At 38.1% G+C, this 26726-nt stretch overlaps 1 protein-coding gene across 7 annotated transcripts in view; it reads right to left on the reverse strand.

Annotated features, from left to right (window-relative positions):
* Positions 1 to 26726, reverse strand: part of CEP152 (centrosomal protein 152) — a 115475-nt gene that overhangs the window by 84887 nt on the left and 3862 nt on the right. For 6 of the 7 annotated variants that reach the window (XM_046009792.1, XM_046009788.1, XM_046009791.1 and 3 more), the window contains exons 2-11: positions 24642 to 24735; positions 16157 to 16260; positions 15865 to 15937; positions 15506 to 15784; positions 14085 to 14250; positions 11557 to 11697; positions 10336 to 10475; positions 7081 to 7281; positions 1773 to 1920; positions 7 to 98 (exon numbers count right to left, since the gene is read on the reverse strand). In XM_046009792.1, the coding sequence (XP_045865748.1) occupies positions 7 to 98; positions 1773 to 1920; positions 7081 to 7281; positions 10336 to 10475; positions 11557 to 11697; positions 14085 to 14250; positions 15506 to 15784; positions 15865 to 15937; positions 16157 to 16260; positions 24642 to 24728 (1431 nt within the window). In that variant the 5' untranslated portion in view covers positions 24729 to 24735. Of the gene's footprint in view, positions 1 to 6; positions 99 to 1772; positions 1921 to 7080; positions 7282 to 10335; positions 10476 to 11350; positions 11484 to 11556; positions 11698 to 14084; positions 14251 to 15505; positions 15785 to 15864; positions 15938 to 16156; positions 16261 to 24641; positions 24736 to 26726 lie in introns of those variants that run through there. The other variant, XM_046009793.1, reaches the window with a different exon arrangement.

Here is a 26726-nt window from a genome sequence, read left to right on the forward strand (position 1 = left end):
ACTCACTTGCAAAGCCTTGTTCATGTTTTCACTCATAGCATGTGCTTTCTGAGCTTGCTGCAGCTGGAACCGTAGCTGAGCCACCTCCTGTACGGAGCCTGTGGGGGAAAGAATCACAGAGTATACCACAAGTAAAGGGACAAAGTACCCACGATGTTCAGAAGACCTTGAATCCACTGAGTCTATGGAAGGTGGAGCTCTGCTTTATTACCTTTTCATTACCTTTCTAGGAGCACAAAGGTGTAGCCACTGGGACCCAGAAGGCAGAGGTCCAGACATTTCCTACACATGTCCACACATTTAGTATGGCTCTTCTTATGTCCCTGGGAGGTTGAAGACTTGGGACTACTGTGACCTTGCTATGAATCAAATCAGCCACGTCTACAGACCTTAATACTCCATGAGTCCTTTAATAGGAACATAACGTTCCAACTCATAGAAAGCCAAAGCAAAAATTCTTTGGAACCCATTTCTACCCTCTAATAAGAAAACTACATCTTGCTGCCTTTAGCTTCTTTCGAAATGCTTTTATTTCCACCACCCCCACCTCCACATGTGAAAAAACCATATTCAGGCCATGCTTTGGAAACTTCGGTAACTTAATGTTTTAAATGTACTAGGGGAGGCTCCCATTTAAAAGGAACTTTATGGGGCCTCCTCAAAAGAAAATGAGCATCTGGGAAATGGCTAAGCAAAGTAATGATGGCATATTATGCAATGAAAGAAAATCATATTTTCAAACCCTTTAGTGGCAAGGAGAAAAGCTCACTAAGTAATGCCATGTGAAACAAACAGATACAAAAACTGAAGAGGGAGGCGGGGCCCAAACAGGGTATAAGCCAAATTTTGCCCCTACCAAAACCTCTGCACACACATTTTTTGACAGCCTTTGACTTTAGCACCTTCAGCTTCTGAGTAAGTGACTCTGATACACATTGTACCAACAGTCTAAATTGGCTTTACGTGCTCAAGCGTGACTTTCATATGTCAGGTACTGAAGAACCACTGAGCTATTTCCACAGCAGGAGCTATTCATCAGCACCCAGGGCAGTTTTGTCGGTGGGACAGTTTGCATAAACATGTGATTATTTTATTGCCTTTTACTCTAATGTCATTCTCTAAAAACGGATAAGAAAAGTACTGCTGAAACTAATGACGAACAATGTAGGTCACAAACTTAATACCATGGAAACCATATGAGAAATCTTAAGCATGACAAAAATAGAACTCCCTAGCTTCAACTGACCAGGTTAAGTGCGAGAGGGGAAAAAAAAAAAAAAAATTAAAGAAGTTTCACAAAACAATAGAAACACATGATCAGACTGATGTTAAAAAGCAAAATATAATGGGATTTCATAATCATTTTTACTTCCCAGGGATAGAACCCACCTTCTAACATACATTTTATTGTTCAATTTTTGCACATTCAGCTTTGGTATGTTTTAAAAAATGTATTATGTGCAGAAGCAGGGAATTACCTAAGTGTATGTGTTCAATGTCACTTGAGGGCAATTCATTCAAACACTGAAAAGTTACCTCTGTGTCACAGGATTATTGGTTATTTTTATTTGCTACTTTGTAGTTGTGTTCTCTAAATTATCTAATGAAAACGCATTATATCTTTATATATATATACTAATAATGTTTGAAAAATTGTCACTGATGATCTTTTCTGTCTTTTCTGGATTTTAATAATTCACAGATCCTACTATGTTCTCTCTGCATATTATACTAGCCATCTGGGGAGACAAGGGTTCATCCTGGACACCCACCTGAGTGCAAAAAGTTGGCACACTGCTTCTGACTCTCCTCTAGACTTCTCGTCAATCTGTTAATGATCTCAGTCTTTTCTAATTTCATTGCTTCTTGATTCCTTTCCAGTTCTTTCACTTGATCTTTCAAATGACAACAAATATCTTCCTAAGTAGAAAAAGTATTCAAGAAGTCATTTTCATGATCAGTTATTAAATACTAAACAAATACAATACATAATTGGATTTTAGCTCAAACATAAAATCATCACAGAGCAGCATCACCTCTTTTTTCAAGGTTAAGTGCATAGGACTGGAAGTTAGAACAAACGTTTATGATCTTGGGTGAGTCATCAACTTCTCCATCTGTTTTTTCTTTTATAATTATGCTAATAAAGGTTAAATTCAACGATTTCTGAAGTCCTTTCTGTTCTACAATCACAAGATATCGATATTCTAAAACTAGATTCCATTCAAGCCAAAGAAAATGCATTATACCTACCTCTACTGCATGTTACACTGTCAGTATAAGTGTATGTATATATATTCAGGCAGACCACTTTGAACCATGGAACCTATATCCCAAGACAGCAAGGATTCAGATAAATACATGGAAACTCACTCTATTCTGAAGAGCCAAAAGCTCATTCTACTCTGAGCAGCCACAAATAATCTCTCCCTCCTCTGAACTTCTTTTATACTTAATCTGTTTATTATATTTTTCTACCTTTTACATGTCTTATTTTTCTTAATAAAGTCTCCTTGAAGGTACCTATACCTTATACACAGTGAGCGTTATAAAAACAAACAAATAAACAACCTTTTAAAAATGAATGACAGAGAAAACCAGACAGGATATATGTGTATGTGTATGTGTGTGCACGCACTTGTGCACACACACATGCATGCATTCATGTGTGTAACTGTATGGGGATATATAGAAAAACAGGGAGCATGTATATAATATATTCAGAAATTCTTCTTCAGAAAGAAAAATGTGTTTAGGAGTAATAAGCCATACTAGTCCCAAGCCTATGTAGAAGAAATCATCCCTTCTCATTCAAGAAAGACTACACATGGGAATGCCTGGGTGGCTCAGTTATTAAGCATCTACCTTCGGCTCAGGTCATGATCCCAGGGTCCTGGGATCGAAAGCCCCACATCAGGCTTCCTGTTTCTCCCTCTCCCACTCCCCCTGCTTGTTTCCTTCTCTTGCTGTGTCTCTCTCCATCAAATAAATAGTAAAAATCTTAAAAACAAAAACAAAAACAAGAAAGACTACACAGGCTGAATTGCAGAGCATGAGACAGGCAGGAGTAAGTTCACTGGCTAAAGTTACCTGAAAAAGCCTCAAGAAATAAGTATTAAGAATATCAAGGGAGGGTTTTGAAGCAAAGAGAAGGCATTTGCGACCTGATCCATAGGATAACCTAAAGCCCAATGATGCCTTAAGGATAGTAACATAAGGTACACCTCATAAGGATAGTGACAGCATCACTAAGCAGAGGAAAGGGACTCTGAAGTCTCCTATTTTAGTTAAAAAATTCATGTGAATTTTGCATTCTATTTCATAATGCAGTCATGTTTGCTTTAAATTTTTCTACCAAATTTCTGAGCAAAATGAAGCTTCTGGAAACTGCTCCATGTTTATTCAACAGTGCAAGCCTCTTGGCACACTGCTGCGGATTCCCAAGCCAGCTTGAAAAGCATGGTCCTAAAGCGCCAAAATAACACAGCAAACACAATGAATGGGCTAACATTAACAACAGTGTGAATGTGTGTGTGAGAAGGGGTGGGGAGACAACATTTATGGGCTGGGGAGGCCGTAATACTTTTATAAGACTGAGAACTGGCAAAAAGAAAGTTCAAGGGGCGCCTGGGTGGCTTAGTCGTTGGGCAGCTGCCTTCAGGTCATGATCCCACGGTCCTGGGATCGAGCCCCACATCAGGCTCACTGCTCCGAGGGAAGCCTGCTTCTCCCTCTCCCACTCCCCGTGCTTGTGTTCCCTCTCTCGCTGTGTCTCTCTGTCAAATAAACAAATAAAATCTTTAAAAAAAAAAAAGTTCAAGTAGATATGAAAAACATATGAAGAGAAGGCCGATGGTGGCAATAATTTGACTAAATGTAACGATCAACTGAACCATGTTGTTTCCTATTGACAAGTTCAGAGAAACCAATTACACTCAAACTTGCTCAGTTTCAATACCATAGAACACACATCAAAAACTAATGATGTACTGTATGGTGACTAACATAATAAAAAAATAAAAACAATTAAAAACCCTCAAAAATGAATAAACAAAATGAGTCATTCCTTCTTTTCTATAGGTAGCTTGAGTGAGAACATGCAGTTCAAGATGGTTAAAGGCCGACAGCTTTAAGACTCAACAAGCAGCAATGTCCACAACAGCCCAACTGTGGCAAGGACCGAGATGCCCTTCAACAGATGAATAGATAAAGATGTGGTCCATACATACAATGGAATATCACTCAGCCATCAGGATGAATACCCACCATTTGCATCCACATGGATGGAACTGGAGGGGATTATGTTAAATGAAGTTAAGTCAAGCAGAGAAAGACAGTTACCATATGGTTTCACTCATATGTGGAACATAAGCAATAACATGGAGGACATAGGGGAAGGGAGGGAAATCCAAAGGGGAAAATCAGAGAGGGAGATGAACCATGAGAAACTATGGACCCCAAGAAACAATGTGGGGGTTTCAGATGGGAGGTGTGTGGGGATAAGGGGGAAACAGGGTGATGGGTATTGAGGAGGGCATGTGTTATGATGAGCACTGGGTGTTATACTTAACTAATGAATCAATAAACACTACATCAAAAACTAATTATGTACTATACAGTGACTGACTGAATGTAGTAAAAAAATGAAAAAAAAAAAGACTGAACAAGACACGTGTGATGACAGAGATAATAGCTGAATCTGTGGGAGCAAATAGAATTGAACAGATTTCTAGAACAGAGACATGAGTATTATGCCACACAGAGGTCTGTGGTAATCTCTTAGCCAAGAGAAGGTATTTCAACTGGAGGCTTTAAATATAATGTTAAAGGAAAGTTAGAGAGTAGACCAGGCAAAAGTCATGACATAGAAACCAAAGTCCACAACTTCACCCAAAGCTGCAGATTTCAAGAAGATCAGAGTGAAGAAAGATTTTATACCATCAAGGAGATAATCAGAGATCTTAACCTGACATTCGGAGGCCTCAGAACATGACACTTCCAAGAATGGGAGACAGAGACAGGAGAGTCCAGGAGATGGTTTGCTATAAGAGAGTTCTGTCACTGAAGGAACACAGAGCTCCAAGAAGTTTTGGCTGAGTATAACAATATGATTAGTTTACAACTGTAGTCCTTTCCCACTGAGAAACTTATTCAAGTTCATCTACTAAATTATCCAGTCATTTGTACCTTGCTACTATTTTCCAAGAATTGTTTTAGTTGTCTTGGTACTGTGCTGAATGGAACATAGGGAAAGGTTTGTCTGAAAGGGAAATACTTTATACCTCTTCAATAACTTTATAAAGAAAAAGAGGGCAAGGGGCAAAATGCAGAATGTATGTATGGTTACCAGCTACTCTAAGAAATCAACCCCCTCTGTATAAAATACTCAGACATTTTTTCCGATTATAGGCAGGCAACTCCCTAGCTCCTGGTTGATCTAATTTATAGCAGCTTTCTAATCAGGAATCTCAATTTGGACTCTAAGATAGTATGGATTGTCATTTTATTAAAAATACTGCTGAGCCAACTGATCCCAAATTGTCAGCACAAAAGAAATACCCTAAGAAACATTACCAAGAGGAAAAACTATAAGCACTTTGGAATCATCACTTTGCAGAGCAGCTATGCAATTACATCCAGAGGGCTAACATCAGTCTTATGATCAGTTTAAAAAAATAAAAAAATCAGTCACAGAATGTAACAGTAGAAAAGACCTCACAGTCAACACCTTCAATCTGTGGTTCAGGAGTCTGAAACCCAGTCAGCACAGAATCAAGACTTTATTCTGTGTTCTAGTCCAAGGTCCTTTTATTGGGGGTGGGGGGAGGGGTAGTGGTAAAAACAGAGAATGGAGTGGGCACAGGGGTTGAACACAGCAAGAATTTCTTTTAGCCCTCCCCTGTGTAATGTGTCAAAGTCAGCAGAGAATGGAGAGATCCTCAACCCTGCAAGGAAAAACCCCCAGACTCCACCCCTCTTGTCATCCAAAAAGGACCACTGTCCAAGTCCAACCAGCTTTAATGCTACTATACCAACATAGCCAAAATAAATAAAACTATATCTCAAATGTCATTTGTTTAAATACTGAAGATTTTTTCAATAATTTGGCATAGCTTTTGTCTTTCCCCACACAGCCTCCACACCAATCAAACTCACAATATTTTTCTATACAAAAAGCATATTTAAGAAAATAAATCTCATAACTCATATAAATACATATAAAAATAAGATAGTATACAATTATTACTGGCAATAATGCAGTACTTATGTACCTAATCTTATATACTTCTACCTAAAATATGGAAAAATTTAGTCAGCTATTGTAAATAAAAAATAGCAACATAAATCAGGACGAATTTTAAGGGTGGTGGAATTTATGATACCCTCCCATTTTATTTTTTTGCTCTTCTTCCTTTGGGTTAAATTAATTTTGAAATTACATGAAGAAAATCACACTCTGAAATTTTACCCATTCAAGTGGTTACCTGGGGTTTGGAACACAAGCAAACTCACCACCTGACTCCCTGTCATCTTCCATTTTATTCTCTTTGGGGCAGAAATAATACAGACTGTGAGAGATGCTCAAGTTTCACATCTCGGCGATTTTAGATCAGACTTTCTTCCTTATGTTATTATTACGCTATTCTCAAAAATTAACTCTTCTCCCAAGAACCACTTCTACACAATATTTACTGACAGGTAAATTACCCAAGAAAGACTTTCTACTGGTTAAGCTCCCAGGACAACCTCTCAAGTTCACTCTAGCTCCCAGAACACTCACTCTTTTCGGTATGGATTTACTCTAGGGCAACAACAACGATGTGTATAAATACTGTACAAATACAGGACTAGTAATGTGAGAACTGAGAAAGTACTAACTAATCCTATTAGGGAGAGAATTTCCAAAATTAAGCCTTCAGGACATATTCATTGATGAAAAATCATTGGCTTTTAAGTTCTACTCATAAACACCTACTGCAAACATCCAAAATTTTCACATGAGGAACCACAAAATATCAGTTACAAAAAATAGCCAGCCTTCCTCGCTTATAACAGTTGCTCATGCGAAAGCCTCCTAACCTGTTCCTGAAGCGCAGTAACTGTAGCATCCAGCTTCCTTTGTAAGGACACCACTTGCTCTTCATGCTTCTTCGTGAGGCCCATCACGATGCTCTCATGCTGCTCTCTAGCACGCTGAAGGGATTCTGAGTGACGGAGGTCCAGCAGCTGCTGCTTCAGGCTCTCCAGAGCCATTTCAGTTGTCCTGGACTTCTTAATCATCTAGCGGATACACACAGGAGAGCCATGTTTGCAGTACTTTAACTCTGTCCTCTCTTAATAGACTGTAATGCCAAAAATCAACCATCCTTCAAGAAGAATGGTCAAGAAAGGGTCTCCCAATGGTGGGGCAGCTTTAGTTCCTTAGGACTTCCCTAGCTGGAACCCACCAGGCCCACAATTGCTGGAAACATTCACTGAGAAAAAGAACCTATAGTTACCTGAGGAGAGTGATAGAGGATTTTGCTCGGCATAATGGCAATGTGGGTAACAGACAAGGCATTTGCTGCTACAATAGTGGTCCCAGCGCTGTTTGCACTGTTCTGTGAGCCAAGTGTGAGGGGCAAGCCAATTGCTGGGTCACAGAAAAATGACAACCGTTTCTTGAAAGACTGATGAAAACTGTCAACGACCATTTGTTAAAAACAAAGTTTTGAATCTCTACAGTTGTGGAAAAAATAATAGCGTACCAGGCTAAACAACAGTTCCCCAAAGAGGGCCATGTCCTAATCCTTAAACCCTGTGAATATGTTGTTACATGGCAAGGGAAAAGTAAGGCTGTAGACCAAATTAAAATTGCTATTCAGATGACCTTAAATTAAAAACAATTATCCTGGATTATCTGGGTGGGCCCAGTGTATCCAGAAATGTCCTTAAATGAGGAAAACTGAGGCAGAAAAATCAGAACCAGTGACTTCTTGCTCTGAAGATGAAAATGGGCCACAAGCCAAGGAATGCCGGTGGCCTCCAGGAGCTGGAAAAGGCAAGAAAATGGATTCTTCCTTAGAGCCTCTGAAAAGCGACAAATCCCTGATGACAGCTTGATTTTCACCCAGTGAGGCCCATGTCAGACTTCCGGCCTCTAGAACAGTAATATGCATTGTTTCAAGCCATTAAGTTTATGCTAACAAAAGAAAATTAGTACACGTGGTGATTCTGTTGCTTTTATGTTTTCATTTATGCCGTATTTTTTATACATGCAATTTCTAATTTATAAAAAGATTTAAAAGTTATAACATTTTATCGTATAAAAGCAATTCAACTTTTTATAAGAACTATCAATTTTCAAAAAGTTAAAAATGCTAACCGTCTCTTACACACAAAACTTAAAATTTCAAATGAGGCTTATTCTTCCTTTCTATTCCAGAGATTGACCATTTATTCCAATACTGTTTAAAGCAGTTATGACAGTTATTCATTTGCTCAATAAAGAATGGGACTACTCTGTACAAGGCAGGCTTCTAAAAACTTAAGGACATGATGACAGGACAGGCAAGTTCCAAACTCTTGCTACTTTCTGGTGGAAAGAGACAAACAATAACAATTAAACAAAGAGATCATTTCAGATAGTTTTAAAATAGAGTAACAGGATACGGCATGATGAAGGAGAGTAGGAATATGGAGCTATGGGCTACTCTAGATATAATGTGGCTTGTTGCAGCTGACACCCGAAGGATAAGGAGCCAGCTATGAGACAGCATTGCTTAAATTCTTTCATAGGACCATCCTCAGAACTAGCCACACATCTCTAAAACCAAACTCAAAACTTTATAGGCACTTTTAATTTTAACCACCTTCCTTCCCCCCACCTCCAGAACAGTATCACTCTCATGAGTCACCCCCACCAACCTTCGCTACCAATGACTTATGACCATTTCCAACCATTAAATGGCTATCTATCTCATTAATCGAAGAATGTACCACCACTATTTTTTTTTTTAAAGATTTTATTTTTAACTAACCTCTATACCCAACGTGGGGATCAAACCCACAACTCCCAGATCAAGTCACACATTCCACCAACTGAGTCAGCCAGGTTCCCTTGTGCCACCACTTTAAAGGCAAGTCTACTGGGGTCAGGAAATTTAGGCACTGCTATTTTGTCAATAACTGGCTTCGTAACCTTGGGCAATTTTGACTTCTCCAAAACTTGATTAATTCATCGATAAAATAGTAAACACAATGCCTCATGCTTCACTAATCAAAATCCCAACAAGATTTTTTACAAACATAAAAAGTTGATATGCAAAATCTAGAAAAGAAAACGTGAAAAAGAGCTACAAATTTTTTAAGAATACTAATTTGTTTACCACATTTTAAAACACACCATAAAACCATAGTCTTGCCAGTATCAGAGCAAGAATAGAGAAATACATAAGACAAAATATGTACAGGTTACATCAGTTTTCAACAACATTCACTCAACCTATACTGACCTCCTATTACGTGCCAGAAGGCAGGGAAGACTTAGGAAAAGAAAACCTACGAGCAGGGTGTGATAATCAACTAGCAGTTTGCTGAGGAAAGCACATTCCGGAGAGAAGAAATGGCATATACAAGTATATAAAAACAATACATGCACTATTGAGTTTGAGAAGAATAAGGAAAGAGGTAGGCAAGGATCTGATGGCCATTTCCATGCCATACTTCATCCCACAAGTAAAGTGGGGTCAGGCTTTAAGCAAGGGAAAAACAATCAGGATTTTAGAAAGACTGGCCAAGAGAGAATTTGCAGAAGGGGTAAAAGCCTAGAGACTAGGGACGCCTGGATGACTCAGTGGGTTAAGTGCCCGACTCTCGATTTCAGCTCAGGTCGCATTCTCAAGGTCATGAAATCAACCCCCGCATTGGGCTCCACACTAGGCATGGATTCTGCTTAAGATTCTCTCTCTCCAGCTCCCTCTGTCCCTCCTCCCACTCCTACACTCCCTAACCCCTCAAAAAAAGACTAGAGACTAGTTAAGATACTTTTGCAACAAATGGTAAAATCCTGAATCAGGGACATGGGGACAGAAATGTGGAGACTCAACAGAAGGTAGTGGCTGACTGGATGAGAGGGAATAGGGGAGCTGTGCAGACTTTTATCTTGTAAGCAGATGACTGGGTAGATGAGAGCACCGTCCCTCCAAGGTCAGGGAAACCAAAGCAGGCTGACACTGGAAGAAGATATAAACTGCAAAGTTCTGCTGAATTTAGTCCCATATTACCAAAAGTTAAGTAAACTTTTCACTGTAATAAATAATCTTTTACCATAAATAATAATGATAAAATATTTACCTGTTCCTCGTTCACTTTTAATGCTTGTATTTGGGTCTCCAGTGTTTTTATTTGTGCTTCAAGCTGTATCTCTCTTTCTTTTCCATTCTGAAAGAGTTTCTGTGATTCTCGGAGGCTGAGGGTCAAACCATCCTTTTCATCTACAACATTAAAAATGATTATATAAATAACTTACTGTACGGGGACCCTTATTTTCACAATCTCTTATCAAATATCAGGTTGGTATCATATGAATGTTCAGTTTAATTCAGATAGTAAACTTCAGTTGATTTAGAAAAAAACAGGGAAGTTCCAAAAAAAGAATGCCTTAGTGGAACCAAAAAATTGAGAAAATCAGAATCACTTCCCTCAAAAATATTACTGTATCATTTTGAGGACCACAAGATTCTAACAGTGGTTTCAGCATTTGTTTACTTAAGAAGTTACATAGATGGGACAAATCCCTGCTAATCAAAGAAGGAATCTGAGGACTATTTGTTTTTCATACACACTTGCAATGAACTTTTACATTCACCTAATCTTAAATTCTTCTCACATACTTTACGGTAACAGTTTACAAGTTCTTCTCTCAAAATAAATTTTATAAACATTACAGAAAGAGATCTTTTCACTATTAATTAAGTTTGAAACAAGCTAGAGTTCAGTCACAAAATTATTCTACAAATGAGAAGTTCACCATTGACCAAAACTACAGAATGCATGAAGAGTAAACAATTATAACTTGAAACTGTTTTCCTCTAGGTGCCTCTCCCAGGAATGGCACTATTTTTCTCCTTGACACACCAAAAGGAGTTCAGGATCACAAATTCTTACTTGGATTAAAATCTTATGTTAATCTGTAGGCTTAGAAAATGTATTGCAAACTAAACACAAGTCTCTCTGGGAATTGGAATACTTTGTCCAAGGTAAACTACATATGGAATCAACAACTTATTAGGACAGAATGCTATCAGCATAGTTAAATAATGTTCACTGATTCTAACAGCCCAATAGAAGAGAATGAGAAAGCGAGGACCTCAAAATAGAATGTCCTGGTGAGAAATAATCCAAGGCAAGGTGTCAAAATCCTGGGTTTTTGTTTCATTCTGACTGACTCATTATGAGCCCTTTGACCAAGCACATCCACTCTCCAAGCTTCATATTTAAAATAAGCTGTTAAAAACAAGATGTCTAGCGTTAGTGTACCTCATAAATGACAGCACCCAACAGGAGTCATCTTACCTTTGATTATCAGAAGCTGGTGATTCAGATATCTAATTTGATGCTCACTTTCATTTAACTTTTCAACTAAATTGTCTAGTTGTCTCTCTTTTGCTTTGTTAAGAACCTGAAGTTGGATAATCTGCATATTTTCTGCAGCATCTGCATTAAAATTAGAGATAATTTATTGGATTAAAAACATAACCCAAATGTAAATATGTGGATACAACTCATTAGTATCATGAAATCAATTCAGTGAATTTTGACCACCATTTTTTAAAAAAATTAGACAATATATCCGAGTGCATCATGGAGTATGAATAAAGATTATTTTGTGAAATGTGTTTTCATTATGTATACTTATTTACATAGATAAATATTATAAGACCTCATCACAATGTAAAAAAGGTACTTCTTACTGTGGTCACTGCCAGAAAAGTTTAAGAAGTCACTGGTGTAGAGTATAACCCTGAGTCACACTACCATTTTGGCTAATTAAAAATAAGCACATACCAATTACAATGGAACAGAGTTCTATGTTCTCATAAAATTGGAAAAAAAAACTACATCAGATTCTATAAAGCCAATTTTAAAGAAAATTTCTAGGCACTCTTCTCAAAGTGTTTTATCTTAAACAGGAATGCGAATTACATCGTATTCATGTTCATGCTAGCACATAACTGCTGCACTAATAAATCAATAAAGAGATTGATAAAGAATTTTGAGGTCTTCTTTCAGAAATGATTAAAGTCATTTTAGGGACGACTTAAAAATGACTGGGGGGAAAAAGAGAAAAAGCGATGTCTAGGAGAAGGATAGTGCTTCAATCACAAAATGACAAATATTTTTCTTCATTTTTTCCTAGAACAACACTTCTACTTGCCAACAAACAAAACAATCTTCTTTTTAAAAAAGAGATAAGGCTGAGACCAAAAGAAACCCCTGAAGACTGAAAACTTTGTTACAGGTCAACTTAGAACAGGGTTAACTCAAGAATGAGCGGTCTACAGGCCACACCTCTCCCCAAAGTCATTTTTTTAACTACTGTGGCTAAGAAGCTATAATCACTAAAATTCAGCACTACTGTACCATTAAGTTACCTAATTAACTTCCAAATGTTTAATTTAGGCAGATGTTTAAGTAACTTACTTAAACAAAAAATAAATCAACTTGATAAAACACAGACTCTTAACAGAGTCGCATAAGGTTATCTACACAGAAAGACCAGACATACAAACGTCACTGAACACAGCAGAACTGAAAGAACAAATACCAAGATAATCAGGCCACTGGTGTGATGCTTATTAACTCAGCCTAAAATCAGTTATGCCACCCATGCTGTCCACCCCCTCACCTCATTCCCTAAAACCTCCTGAACAAAGAGAGGAGACCCTGATTTGCTATCAACTCCTTGTGGGGAAGTGAGGTCTGGCCTCCCCCATAGCTCTCCTGCAGCCCACGTGTATGTGTTATGCCACAAGCAGTGCTCTGAAGCTAGGGCGTGCAGCCCAGTCTTCTCGGTGGAGCCCAGGAAGCCCAGAACAGCCAATGACATCTCCCTGCCCGCCCCCCACCCGCCGCCCGCTTCTTAAATGTCAAACAAACCACCATCTTGCTGTCACACTCAAGAGTCACCCTGGCTCTTCAATATGCACAATAACTGGAAGCTATTTCACATGCTGGAGAGTAGGACAACAAAAGTTAAGTGTAGGAAACACTCATTCAGGTCAGTCACAGCCCAAGTTCTGGCTTTTGATTTTGGGTGTTTCATCTCCTCCAAACTCTCCAGTAACATTTCTCTCATTCTCCTATTTATCCATGCAGTATATAAAGGGAATTTTTTTTCACAAATGCCACATGACTAAACCCGAGATAACCCTAGTTTAAATTCTGAATATTAAGTACTGTATATCAGAGTTACCTAATTACTACACTAAAAGTCTAAAAATTAAAAGAAAAACTTAAGATGATAATGGCTAACTTACTGAATTACATTTCCATGTAGTAATGAAAAATCTAAGTTTGAAAAGAAAACTCAATTTTATTTTCCAAATTAGACTTCAGTAAGAAAAACATGTATCTAATGAAAAGTCTTAACCAACTAGAACAACTGAAATATGCAGCTGAGAAGAACTATAAGTGTTTTATAATGGTAAGTTTCAAATATATAAGGTAGAGAGTAGAGTGGCAATGAACCCCATGAACCTACCATCCAGAATCAATAACTACAAACTCATGGTCAGTCTTGCTTTATCTATATCTCTATACTATATACTATACTCTCTCTATATAGTATATCTCTATACTATATACTATACTCTACATCTATATACCCCCAACAACTTATTATTTAAAGTAAATCCAAGACTCCATATCAGTTTATTCATAAACACTTCTGGATTTCTAATAACAGAACTTAAAAAAAAAAAAAAAAGAATCAACCACAATCCCATTATCATACTTTAAGAAAAAAAATGACAATTTTTGAGTACGCCCAGTGTTCAAAACTATTTCTGTTATTAAGAAATAAATATAAACTTGATACCTACTTTCATTAGCTCCTAAAAATTGTTGTTGCAGGCTTTCAAATGTGTCACTTCCTGCTATCTCTTGGGCTGGTGAGTCATTATTCTGGGCAGAAGCCTGATAAGGTTTATATGTCACTTTATATGGTTCCAAAGCTTGACAACTGGGACCTTGTGATGTAACAAATTGCTATCAAAAGATGATAAATGAAACTGACAATCAGGATTTGGCTTTTTCTTTGAAAATGATCTGAATTAGACACCTCGATTTTGTTAGGAAATTCAATTGTGGTACAATTACAAACTTTATACATATATCTTAGCTTAAAAATACCACTTACAGTCATTTAATACTATTAACTAAAAGTCTATAATATATAATTTTACGTATCTTAATGGTACTTCTGAGCATACAATGGGTCCAATTACATAAATAACACTCAAGAATTCCAATAAGGTGGTGGGTAATAGGGAGGGCACGTATTGCATGGAGCACTGGGTGTTATGCAAAAACAATGAATACTGTTATGCTGAAAAAAAAAATTAATTAAAAAGAAAAAAAAAAGAATTCCAATAAGATTATATATAAATAAGAATGATTTAGGTGATGCCAACATCTTGAGAACATAAGAGTGTACATATTCAATAGCAAGAACATGCCTCGTATATAATAAATATTCAATAACATTTGCAGAATAGTTAGTATTCCATAGAGATAGAAAATGACCATCTTAAAAGGATGAAAAAGTCATCCTGTCATTGGGTGACACAGAATAGCTGTTGGCAAAAAGAGAAAAGCTACTGGTAAAATCAATGTCACTCAAAGTCCAAGAAGCATCCACCCATATCCTAAGCTCATCGTATATCTGAGCTACCTATATCCTTAGCTCATTAATAAATTTCCCCCCGGGGGGGGGGGGCAAAGAAGGGAACAACCCTTGTTTATTTCCTTAGCATTCATTCTGTCTACTGCTATATCACTTCAAAACAGATAACAGCTTTGAAGTATTCAACCTAAAATTTGTTATCAAGGTGGTGGGCTAGAAAATCAAGCAACTAAATGGGGTCATCTACATAGATTGGCCACTTTAAAACTATACCAAGATACCTGAACATGGCTTCTTGCTGAAGCATGGTGAAGTGGTAGAAGCCAGAAGTGGCAGTAAATAAGGATGGTTCTTCTTTGGTAAACTTAACTTTTACCTTTTAACTGTTTCTGTAAAGCCTCTATTTTAAAATTTGAACTCAAGGCCATGATTTCATTAGATTGTAAACAGAAAACAGCATGACTAATTCAGCATGAGCCTGAATAAAAGCACTCTCAGGGATTTTGTACTTAAAGCTTATCATTGCACCTACATACTTTTTTAAATATACACATACACATACAAGCAAATGTGTGCAGACATACACACAAATTCCTGAAAGTCAAGTTCTTACAATACCTGGAAATGATTCCTTTGAGGATCTGAAAATTTAATTACATTGGTTGGTTGACTATTAAATTCTTGCTTCTGACCATTGATATATGGCCTGAAGTTTTCAGGAAGGTGGTATAAATCTGTCTGTTCATAATTACTTGGAGGACTATAACCACTTCCGCCTTCATCTCCACCTTCTTTGGGATGGTAGCCAGGATGCTGGTCGTCATTTTTACTTGGATTGCCTTCCCAGCCGTTGCTACTTTTCTCTCCAATATACACATCCCGAATCTCATTATAGTCCTAGTAGATAACAAGAGTGAAACGAAGGCACTAAGATCTATTCCCACCCTTGCCAAAGTCATTACCGGCTAGATACTTACATTCACACTTTGAGATTTAGGCAGCACTGGATGCTCACACCAATTCACCTCCAATTGCTCGGAGCGATGCAGTCTTGAGAAAAATCAATACTTTAGATTTAGAGCCCATCACTTATTCAGACACAGATCTCACAAAGAACCCCAAGATTTTAACATGTTATCCCTCTATCACCTACAATTCTAAGAATTAGTCTACAATTTTACAACTGTGTCCATTATTGCCTACAGAGAATCAAAAGAAAGAGCCTTATAGAATCGGAACATCTGAGTGCAAGTGACTTCAGGTCCTTACTCTCCCTCTGTGCCATCCTCGCTGCAGTCAGAATAGTGGAGCTCGGGCGAGGACAGGTCATCATCCAGCATATCGTGCGGCAGGTCGGTGAGTAACTGCTGCAACTGAGACAGGAAAGTGGGCGTCAATATCACACTGACTGAGACATGAGCTGCCAAACCAAAGCGGCCTTGCAACGAGTGACTCTGACTTGAGAAGTCAGTGACAGTCCTAATTTCTCCATTTAATAACGGTTTGAAATTCCACACAAATTATCAGGATTTATTCTGGAAGGCTTTTTTTCTACAAATGTCTTAGACTTAAATACACTTAACATTACAACAGAACTTTAAGCCTTCTTTATGGAAATACAGCAACTCATGGAAATGGTACAATCACCGTATTATGTTATCATGCAGCAGACCTGAGTCTCAGAATCCTGTTCTCCCAGTAATCAGACCTTGAGGACTTGACAGTCACACATTCCCCTGGGAATCCAAGCAGCCAGCTCTGCTGTGCCCAGGTGGTGAGAACAGTAGTACCAGCAGCAGCAGGTGGCCCAGAAGCTCTTAAAAGCTTTAATAATGTGATAGAAACCCCTTGGAGAGTGACTAATTAGCAGACTGCCATCTAATTCCAATGATGAAAAGATACATGATACTCTGCTCAGCTAACACAGTTGAGTAAAAAGGGAGTTTTAAGACTCAGTTTTCTACCAAGAGCACTCTCAAAAGCAAAACTCCAAACCTGACATAAAAGCATTTGACTTCACTCTCCAATTTTTGTCCAGATAAATCACATCTTTAGCATTCTTCTACCTTTAAAAACTAGATAAATTTGTTTATTGTTTCAAGATAAACGGTGATTAAGATAGGAATGAATTGTCTAATTTGAATTTCGGTATCTGTAAATGACTTTCTTCAATTCCCAATATATTGTCTTAAAATTTATAGCTATCAGAATATTCAAATATTTTATTATTAAACAGAAGAGGGCTGCTTATGACTTCTCTTTAAAATTAAGCAGGGGCGCCTGGGTGGCTCAGTGGGTTAGACCCTCTGCTTTCGGCTTGGGTCGTGATCCGGGGATCCTGGTATTGAGCCCCGCATAGGGTTCTCTGCTCGGCAGGGAGCCTGCTTCCCCTCTCTCTCTCTCTGCCTACTTGTGATCTCTGTCAAATAAATGAATAAAATATTTTTAAAAATAAATAAAAAATTTAAAAAAATTAAGCATTAGTTAAATTAGTAAGTTGACTGAGTCCTCCGCAGTACATACATAAATGAACCTCATGAAGTTATGCAATGAGTGAATTTTATTTTTTTTTTAAAGATTGTATTTATATATTGGTGAGAGAGAGAGAGAGAGAACAAGCAGGGAGAGCAGCAGGGAGAGGGAGAGGCAGGGTCACTGCTGAGCAAGGAACCCCAGTGCAGGACTCGATCCCAGGATCCTGGGTTCTGGATCATGACACTTAACTGACTGAGTCACCCAGGTGCCCTGCAGTGACTGAATTTTGATCTGTAAAACCTGGGGGAAAAAATGAGATGCTCCTTGGTCTATGGCTTAGTCTATGGCAAGTTTTTTTTTTTTAATCCATTTTAGAAGAAATGAAATGTAGCTATAAAATATATCTTAGTGTTTCATTTACAATCAAAAGCCTTCTGAAAGCAAATACATATGTGAAAAGTTAAAATATTATGGGGGCACATGGATGGCTCAATCAGTTAAAGACCTAATTCTTTGTCTGAGCACAGGCCTTGATCTCAGGGTCATGAGTTCAAGCCCTGCACTGGGCTCCACACGGGGCATGGAGCCCACTTTTTTAAAAAATTGTTTTAAAAAGGTCTCAAAGGAATGTTCCAATTGTTAACTGGGTTTTGGAGATGTCAAATTTGGGAATGAAAATGGGGTATGTGAAGGGGGGAGGGGGATATTTCCTTGATCTCACATAGATTTCTAATATTCACTATTTTTTAAAAAAGGTTTGTCTTGATCCATCATTCTTTAAAAATTAAACAAGAGAAAAATATTCTATCCCAATGAAAAGTTAACTTCATCTCAAAATTTATTTGATATTAATATTAGTAATCAAGACCTTGATTTATTGGTCACCTGCTCATGTTGGGTAATTGAAAAGTCATTCTGAGAATTAGCCATATCATAGATGACCCAAAGATATAAAGAATAAACCAAAAGAATCATCAAAAGCTAAACAGAACACATCAAAATATTAGTATACCACACGTGTGCCTTAAGTGAAAGGTAGCCAAGTGATTTGAGAAAGACAAAATTCACTTAAAAAAAAAAAAAAAAAAATGAGGTCTTTAAAAGTGGTCCAACCTGCTTGTCTATAATTATGCATCACTCCTTTATGGAAAAAGACAATCCCCACATTCTACACAGAGAAAAATAACAAAATAAATCTCTTATACTTGCATCAAGTAAAGAGTCCTGTACAGAAAGAATATTTTCTTCTAAACCTTCCGTGAGGTTCATGCACATGGCCTTATAATTAAGGGGAACCTTAAGAGGGACATCTGAATAGTACATTTTTTTCCTCTCACCTAGAAAAAGCTGTATGATAACTAAACAGTTCTTGTGGCTTTCTTTGTGACACCTCAAAATTTACAAAATTAGCATCCAGAAAGGAAAATTAATTTAAGTATAAGCAATAAGTTCATCAAAATGTTTCTGGAACCACAGGTGAACTTGTCAACTGGCAAAACCATTCCTATAGCATTTAGTTTCTTATAAAATATTTTACATATATGCTAACACTTTGAAAGCATTTCATTCACCTTCAAAAAATTTCTCCATGAAGCTCTTTGGCATAGCTGGGCCATATTCCTTGGCTCCCAGGACCAAGAGAAGTTAAATGAGGTGAGTCCTCCTCATAAAGCCATTCAGGAACAAAATGGCCCCCAAGCCCTCCATTCCCAGGACCAAAGTGTGCCCTTGTCATATACACTGTCAAACAGATTTTGCTTTCGGTCATTGAACCTTGTGCCATAAAACACAGAATTATCAGATCAACTTGGCATGTTACCAAGTACAGAATTTTATAAACCATAAATTTTCCTGGTTAAAGATTCACCTAGCTACCAAACAGATTCATGGGCAAAGAGATTAATCTTTATAAATGACACTTAATTCCACTCATTGCTTTCAAATTCATCAGACTGCTTTTTGGTCACAAATGCAATCTTTTCAGTGGGATGTTCTTATGTGTCAACTGAGTTTAATAATTAAAGATACCTTGCCTAGGGAAAAAAAGATCATTTGCCATTGCTAACACTTCTATGGAATGGTTTAGAATGCATTTCAGTAAACTCTACCTTTACTACTTGACAGGTTTCTTCCCTAAAAAGAAAAAAACTGAGGGCATTTTACTCAAAGAACTTCAACAGCAAAACACTTTGCAACAACCCATGAAGAACATCCAAAACACCTATGTTTAGGGGGAATGTAAAACAGAGAACATGTAAACCTTTTGTTAGGATTTTCTACTTAAATTAACTAAACACACTGTCTCCAGAGACTATGATTCTTCAATACTCATGAAAGCCAGAGTTCTCGGATTACAAACCATACATCTTCTCCCAGGAGAAAAGCAACAGCAAATGGAGTAACCAACGTTCATATGGCTTTTGAACAGGTTACCTCCTAAGTATACTGAAAAGATTGATATTTTATAATATAAATTATTAAATAATGCTTTCGTGCATATACAGTCAAGAGAATCTTCCTTTTAACCTAAGAGCCGAGTTAAAAACCTCCTTGCAAAGACTCAGTATGGGAACGCTAAGGGCCAAGTAACTGGGCAGCCAGAGCTTTAGTTTATGAATTATATTGCATGCAGAATTTTTTTTTTAATCTATTCCATTAGTTGAACTAAATTTTAGGTTAGTGAGGAAGGCTGTGTCTAGATTGCCGCATATCTGAAAAAGAAATATGGCAGCATTTGTTAGACAAGAATTGGCTGCCCTACAAATGACACAGAACTTTAGGCCTGGAGGAACACCGGAGCTCCTCCCAGGCAAATCTGGCCTTGTAAAAGGGAGCAAACCAGGGCCCAGAGAAGGTGAGGGGCAAGCCCAACGAAGAGAGTTACAGCCCCAGAGCCAGCAGCAGAACCTGAATCTCACCATTCTCACTCCAATTTTCTTCTACAAGACATTTCATTTGTAACTGGAAGACACTTATTTGTACCTGTTTGTGTACAATCGAGCTACAGTCTGCCAGAGTAATGTTTGTGTTCCCATCGTGACAGTCCCTGAAAAACTGTATGTTTTGAGAAACATTCAAAAGGCACAATCCAGATCAAGTATAAGAAATTGCTAAAGAAAAACATCAACCATGTGAATTGCTAAACCATCTGTTTCTTTTTCTCTGGTGATGACAAGAAAATGCCACTAAATAAGTCAAATATCATAAAATGTAAACAAATACTAGCTTCATAACTCCCTCTAGTGGGGACAAAATGTCAAAAATCTTTCTATAATTACATCAAACAAGGCAATTAAAAAGTAGAAGAAAGGCTATGCAATGGGAAACCCTACCTCTTAAAAATAAAGGATTTGAAGCTCAAATGAGCTCTATTATTCTATTAGAGAAGCACTGATATAAAAACCAAATGGACTCCTATCAGCATAGCCAGGTGTGAGCTTCTCTCTGCCATCTGCTACTTAAACCACATACGTTTCTACTCCAGATCATTTTCCTGGCTTCAAATCGATAATTACTAAAGTATTACCTTGACAGCAGAGATTACTAGTACCTCTGCTAGTACCATACCTAGAAGCGAGCAATAAGCATAGAGCTGTTTCTGGGGAGACTGCAGAAAAGTAGGTGTACACTCCAGCAAACTGGAAGATCCCAAATGAAAGATCTTAAGCTGTGGGTTCACCAATAACTTTGGAGCTTCACTTCTATCACAATAATAACAACTCTATGTCTGTAATATCCCACAATGATCACAAAGCACGCTGACTTAAGTGAAAAGTATTTTGAAAAATCACATTGTTACATTATGAATGAGTTAATAAAAGAACTTTTGAATTCCTCTTCTCTGGGCCAGTTTTCTACGGAAAAGTTTGCCTAGAATACTTTGGATGAGGTCTACTTGGTAGCAAAGATAACTACAGCCATAATTCTCAAATGGTAAAAGTAGTGTGCTCCAGTATGTCATGAGAAATAGGAGTGAGATGAATACTAATTGACGTGACCACATAAATCCATGGTCCTCACTCATCTGCACCCTAATCTGCCCTGTTTACTGTGTAGAAAATGGAGTTTTGGGTGAAACACTGGGTGAGGCTGGGGGTTGTACACTTCTCTGCTACGCCTTGGCCAACAGTGCCCAAACTTTACTATTACACCACTTAGAACTAAGGGACTTTAGAAAGGATTGTAGTGCCAGACTCTTCTGCAAAAATCTTGGAGATTTTTTCAAAATATGGCTCTAATCATGTGGTTTGAGATTCCACTGTTCTAAATGTCCTCTGAATATTGAATCGCTTTACTAAATGAGGTGACTATTTTCTCTTCTGAAGATTAAATGCACTTTCTTCCCTCGCTCTTCAATGCAAACAATGGAGAGAACAGAAATGGAAAAGGCAAGATCATAATTACAGAGCTGCTACTGGGATGGTAAGGAAGTCAGAATTTGACTGTGGCTTATTCACTGATTTAGGGGCAAGTGTGGACAAAATTCAAACTGACCCCCAAAGCACCAAAATTAAACTTAGCAACTGGCCATTCATACCAGAAAGTCAAAATCAGAATTACCCTAACATTTCTACAGAGAGGATCTCACAAATCCTTAGGAGGGAGACCAAGAGTCAGATACGTCCTGCTTGGCCCTATAGTACATCCTCAGGGATACAGACATTCCTCCTACATGAGGAAACTGAATACCAAAGTGATTCACTAAGTAGAGAAAGCAATATGCCTTAGGCCGCTACTAACACTTATAACCCAGTTGTCAATCCCAAAGCTACCAACAAGGGAGCAAGAAGACCACTCTTCTTTAACCACCCAAGGCTGTGAAATGTTCTGCTACGGCAGGGTAAGACAGCCTGAGGAGGTTGAAATGGCCTCTGGATATGCAAACAAACATAGGTTTGATTAACTAATTTATCATTTTAACATGCAACAGTGACAAAAACAGACAAAAACAGACAAAAACAGTGACAAAATATACATAAGTCTAATTTTAAGAATAATCCTGAATTTTGTTGGTGAAAATCTGAAAACCTCGAGCCTCTAATCTCACTTCTCCCCTTGAAGCAATTAAAGAAGAAAAAAGGCAAAAACACATTTTATTAACACAATACATAATCATGTCAGAGTCAAGTTGGCTGTACATTCTTTTCTTCCACTCTGCTAGAAACACTCATTCTTAGGTATTTCACTTCTTAAGAGCTCCTTTTCCTCTGGAAATTCCCTATCCCAGCTTATAACCTACAAAGAAGTAATCCCTAGGGCTATTTTCTATATACCTAGAATTAACTGCTTCTTTTAAAGTTACTAATGTCACCCTTAAAACTTTCACCACAAAATACACCTCTAATTAGTTCCTGTAATACCCTAATGATCTCTCTAATATCTTTTCCAATGAAAAATCACCTGTCAGATTATTTTTTCTTTTTCTTTAAAGTCTATTATAATAATTACTTAAACTGATCCCCTCAGGAATCCCCGTAGCTAAATTCCAGCAAACTATCCAAAGCCACTGGGGTCATCAAGACCTCATGCTGTGAGTTCACAAAGTAACAGAAAATCCTCACCTCCATCCTTGCCACAACAATTGCTGTGAAGGACCCGGTCAAAATCCAGAAACCCTGCTCAGGGTCATAAATGCCAATGCCCTCAACCTGGCAGAGGACTGACAAGAGCGAAGCTGTTAAGTTCACATGAATAAGGCCATGTCAGTGTGAGAGGACCGTGGCCAGCTGGTAAGGGACAGCCACTGCTCAGATCCAGCCTGCCTGCTGCCACATGTGGCCAGGGCGTAGGATGTTTCAAGACAAGCCAGAAACTCCGGCTCGTTACAAGAAATTTTCCAATCTTTAAATATAGATTGAACTTTAAAAACACTGCACAACCAAACAAGACAAAATGTCTATGGACAAAAATCCACCAAACTGCCAGTTTCTAGCTCTACCCAAACTCTACTGCCAGCTACATGGGCAACTGACCCTATTCCTGCTTCCTGTTGATACTGATAGTTCACAGTAACAATTAACAAGGATTGTTTTATACATGAGAAAGTGGATCATATCAAGCATAGTCTCAGTACAAAAGAAGTCCATCATCACAGGCAATCAGGAAATCTGACTCAAGGGGCACCTGTGTGGCTTAGTTGTTAAGGCTCTGCCTTGGGCTCAGGTCATGATCCCAGGGTGCTGGGAACAAGCCCTGCATTGAGCTCCCTGCTCAGTGGGAAGCCTGTTTCTCCCTCTCCCACTCCCTCTGCCTGTGTTCTCTCTCTTGCTGTCTCTCTATCTCTGTCAAATAAATAAAATCTTAAAAAAAAAAAAAGAAAGAAAGAAAGAAATCTAACTCAAACTAAAAACGATCCTAATAAATTGACTTTCATCAACTGCTACTACTACTATTGGCCCCATTTACTGAACATGACTCTGTGCCAGGAATGTACCTAAAATATAATCTCCTCTTATTCTTTTTCTCCTTGTCTTTCATCACACAGCAGACAGTAAGATCTTTAAAAACATGATTAGACATCACTTCCCTGCTTAAAATCCTCCACTGAATTCCCATTGCTCCTGGAATAAATTCCAAACATCTTCCCATGACATACACTGATTTGACCCTAGCTCACCTCTACACGCCGTCTCCATACTCACCCCTTGGTCACACAATCCCCACACCACGGCCTTCTGGCTGGTCTGCAGATATACAGGGTCTGTTCCCACTTGTGTGCTTTATACTCATTGCATGTCTTGGCCTAGAATATTCTTCCTTAGGCCTCTGCATGGCTGTTCCTTCTCATGAGTCAAGTCTCAACTCAGGCATTTCCTCCTCCAAAAGGCCTTCTCTCACCAGTTACTTTAATTTCACTCTATTTTGTTTCCTTAGCACTTATCACTGTTAAATTATCAGTCACTTGAATTACTTTATTCATCGGTTTACTTGCTTATTGCTTGCCTCCACAAGGACATAACCTACCTGAAGCAAAGAACCTTGCTGGACTTGTTCAAGGCAAAGTTCCAAACAACGAGAAACTAGGTCTCTGCCTCCAAAACCAATCACTACCTCCTAAATGAAAAGATCTTAAAGAATCAAACCATTTACTATGTTTTAGTCTCATCTCAAAAAAGGAAGCATTCCACTCAACCAACTTTTAAAAGTTCAAATACTGATCAGGTTTTAGGGGGTGACAAAAAAATTATAAATTCCTTCAAAAGGACACAAGAAGATATCATTTTGATCAGGAAATAAAACTTTAAGATTGGGTTTAGAGTCTTTTCTCTGGGTAGCCTACCTCTTTCTCCCTTTCATAGTCTTCTTTGTCATACTCTTCATCTTCATTTTGTGTCTGCAGTGCCACGCTGCCAAAATCTAATGACATGGTGTTCCTGTGGAAAGAGAAAGACACTTGGTTTCTAAATATCCCATAAAATCTCTCCAAACGACACAACGGATGCCACACACACACACACACACACACACACAAAGACAGCAGCAGCCAGGGAAAAGATCTATGTAACTCATGCATAACAAATGGTTAGTATTCCAAATATAAAGACTATGCTTACAAATTAATTGTGATTCACAGAAAATAGCTGTATGACAGTAACTCAAAGAAAAGGAAAATGCGGGGTATCTGGGGGGCTCAGCTGGTTAAACGTCCGTCTTGGGTCCTCTGGGCTCTCTGCTCAGCAGGGAGCCTGCTTCTACTCCCCCACCCCCTACTCGTGTCTCTTGGTAGCTCTCTTTGAAATAAATAAATAAAATCTTCTCTTTTTTTTTAAGATTTTATTTATTTATTTGAGAGAATGAGTGAGAGAGAGCATGAGAGAGGAGAAGGTCAGAGGGAGAAGCAGACTCCCCAAGGAGCTGGGAGCCCGATGCAGGACTCGATCCTGGAAGTCCGGGATCATGACCTGAGCTGAAGGCAGTCGCTCAACCAACTGAGCCACCCAGGCGCCCCTGAAATAAATAAATAAAATCTTAAAGGAAAAAAAAATGCAAAAAGCTAATAAATTTGTGACTAGACCTTTTTCATGGTCTGGAATGTATAACTTTAAACAGCAAGAGTTTTGTTCACACACATAAAAATAAAATAATAATTTTATTAAAAATTTTAAGAATATGCTCAAAGTTACCAATTTTGTTTATTAGATATGGCAAAGGTGGTAACCTCCACAAACTGGTTCATCCTTTCGGTATCACAAATCCAAACGTTGTGTTTTACAAAAAGAGACCCACTAAATGCTGAGTTAATGATTGCCACCTGAAAACCTTGATGATCTGGTCAACTCTGTGTAGCACATGACAAAAATGTCAGTGTTAAATGTCCTGCTCTTTCGCTTGATAAAATCAGGCTCAAGGAAAAAATACTCAAGAAAAATAGAAGTGAAGAGTGTGAAGCTGTACCATGTAGAGTTCCAATTCCAAAAGCAACAGCAGAATTTCTCTGCAGAGCAGTTACTGCTGTGGTAGAAGCAGCAGCAGCAGCAGGAGGTGGGTTTTCAAGTACTTAGTCAAAAGCCTGCTGATGATTTGAATTATATTTAGGAATCGATGCTACATGGTGACTAGCCAGAATTTCAAAGGTCCAAAGAATCCCAACAAAAAAGTAGGCAGGCGTCATCAATTACCCAGCCTAATACTGCCTTCCCTTCACTCCACTCCTCTGCATGCCAGCGAAATGCACTTTGATGTGAGCCTGAGCCACAACTCATTCCCTGCACTTTTCGGGCTCTAAAATGTCATTAAATTGGAAGTGAATTAAGAAGCACGGGCCCAGGCATCCAAATACATTTTACCATAGAGAACTTAGCTCCCTCATGTTAACAGCTGAGAACTATGACGACAAGCTTTTATGTAAGCCGACAGCTCTACAAGCAAAAGATATTCCACTGAATCAGATCTAACACGCCTTTGATTGTATGGCACTATTCCATTTGTACCACTAAGAAAAAGATGTGGCCAATTAAATTATGAAACATCATTAATTTTAAACTGCAGCCTGACTTTGTAGATATTAAAATCCAAAAAGAAAATGAGCACTTTAGAATAGATGAAATATGGTGTTAGACTAACACAAATATAAATTTTAATGCTGAAAATCCCCAAACATCAAGTTTTTGTTTGTTTTTCAAGGACTGAATTACACTTCTTGTCCAAACTGTACTTTGCAGTCGACCTTCCTTAACCCTCCCTCTCTGGTCCCTACACCCAGCCCATCCCTTTCAACTCATCAGCTCAACCCCTTCCCATCAACTTAAACTCTTCCACCTTCTGTTTCTTTGACCAGACTTGCTTTCTATTCTTGTGCCAGAGCTGAGAGGAGGAAGGGAAATGTGCACTTTTTCACTAAGAAGGAAAATACATAAGTTTAGGG

Source organism: Meles meles, chromosome 6 (assembly GCF_922984935.1).
Source record: "Meles meles chromosome 6, mMelMel3.1 paternal haplotype, whole genome shotgun sequence".
Lineage (NCBI taxonomy): Eukaryota > Metazoa > Chordata > Mammalia > Carnivora > Mustelidae > Meles > Meles meles.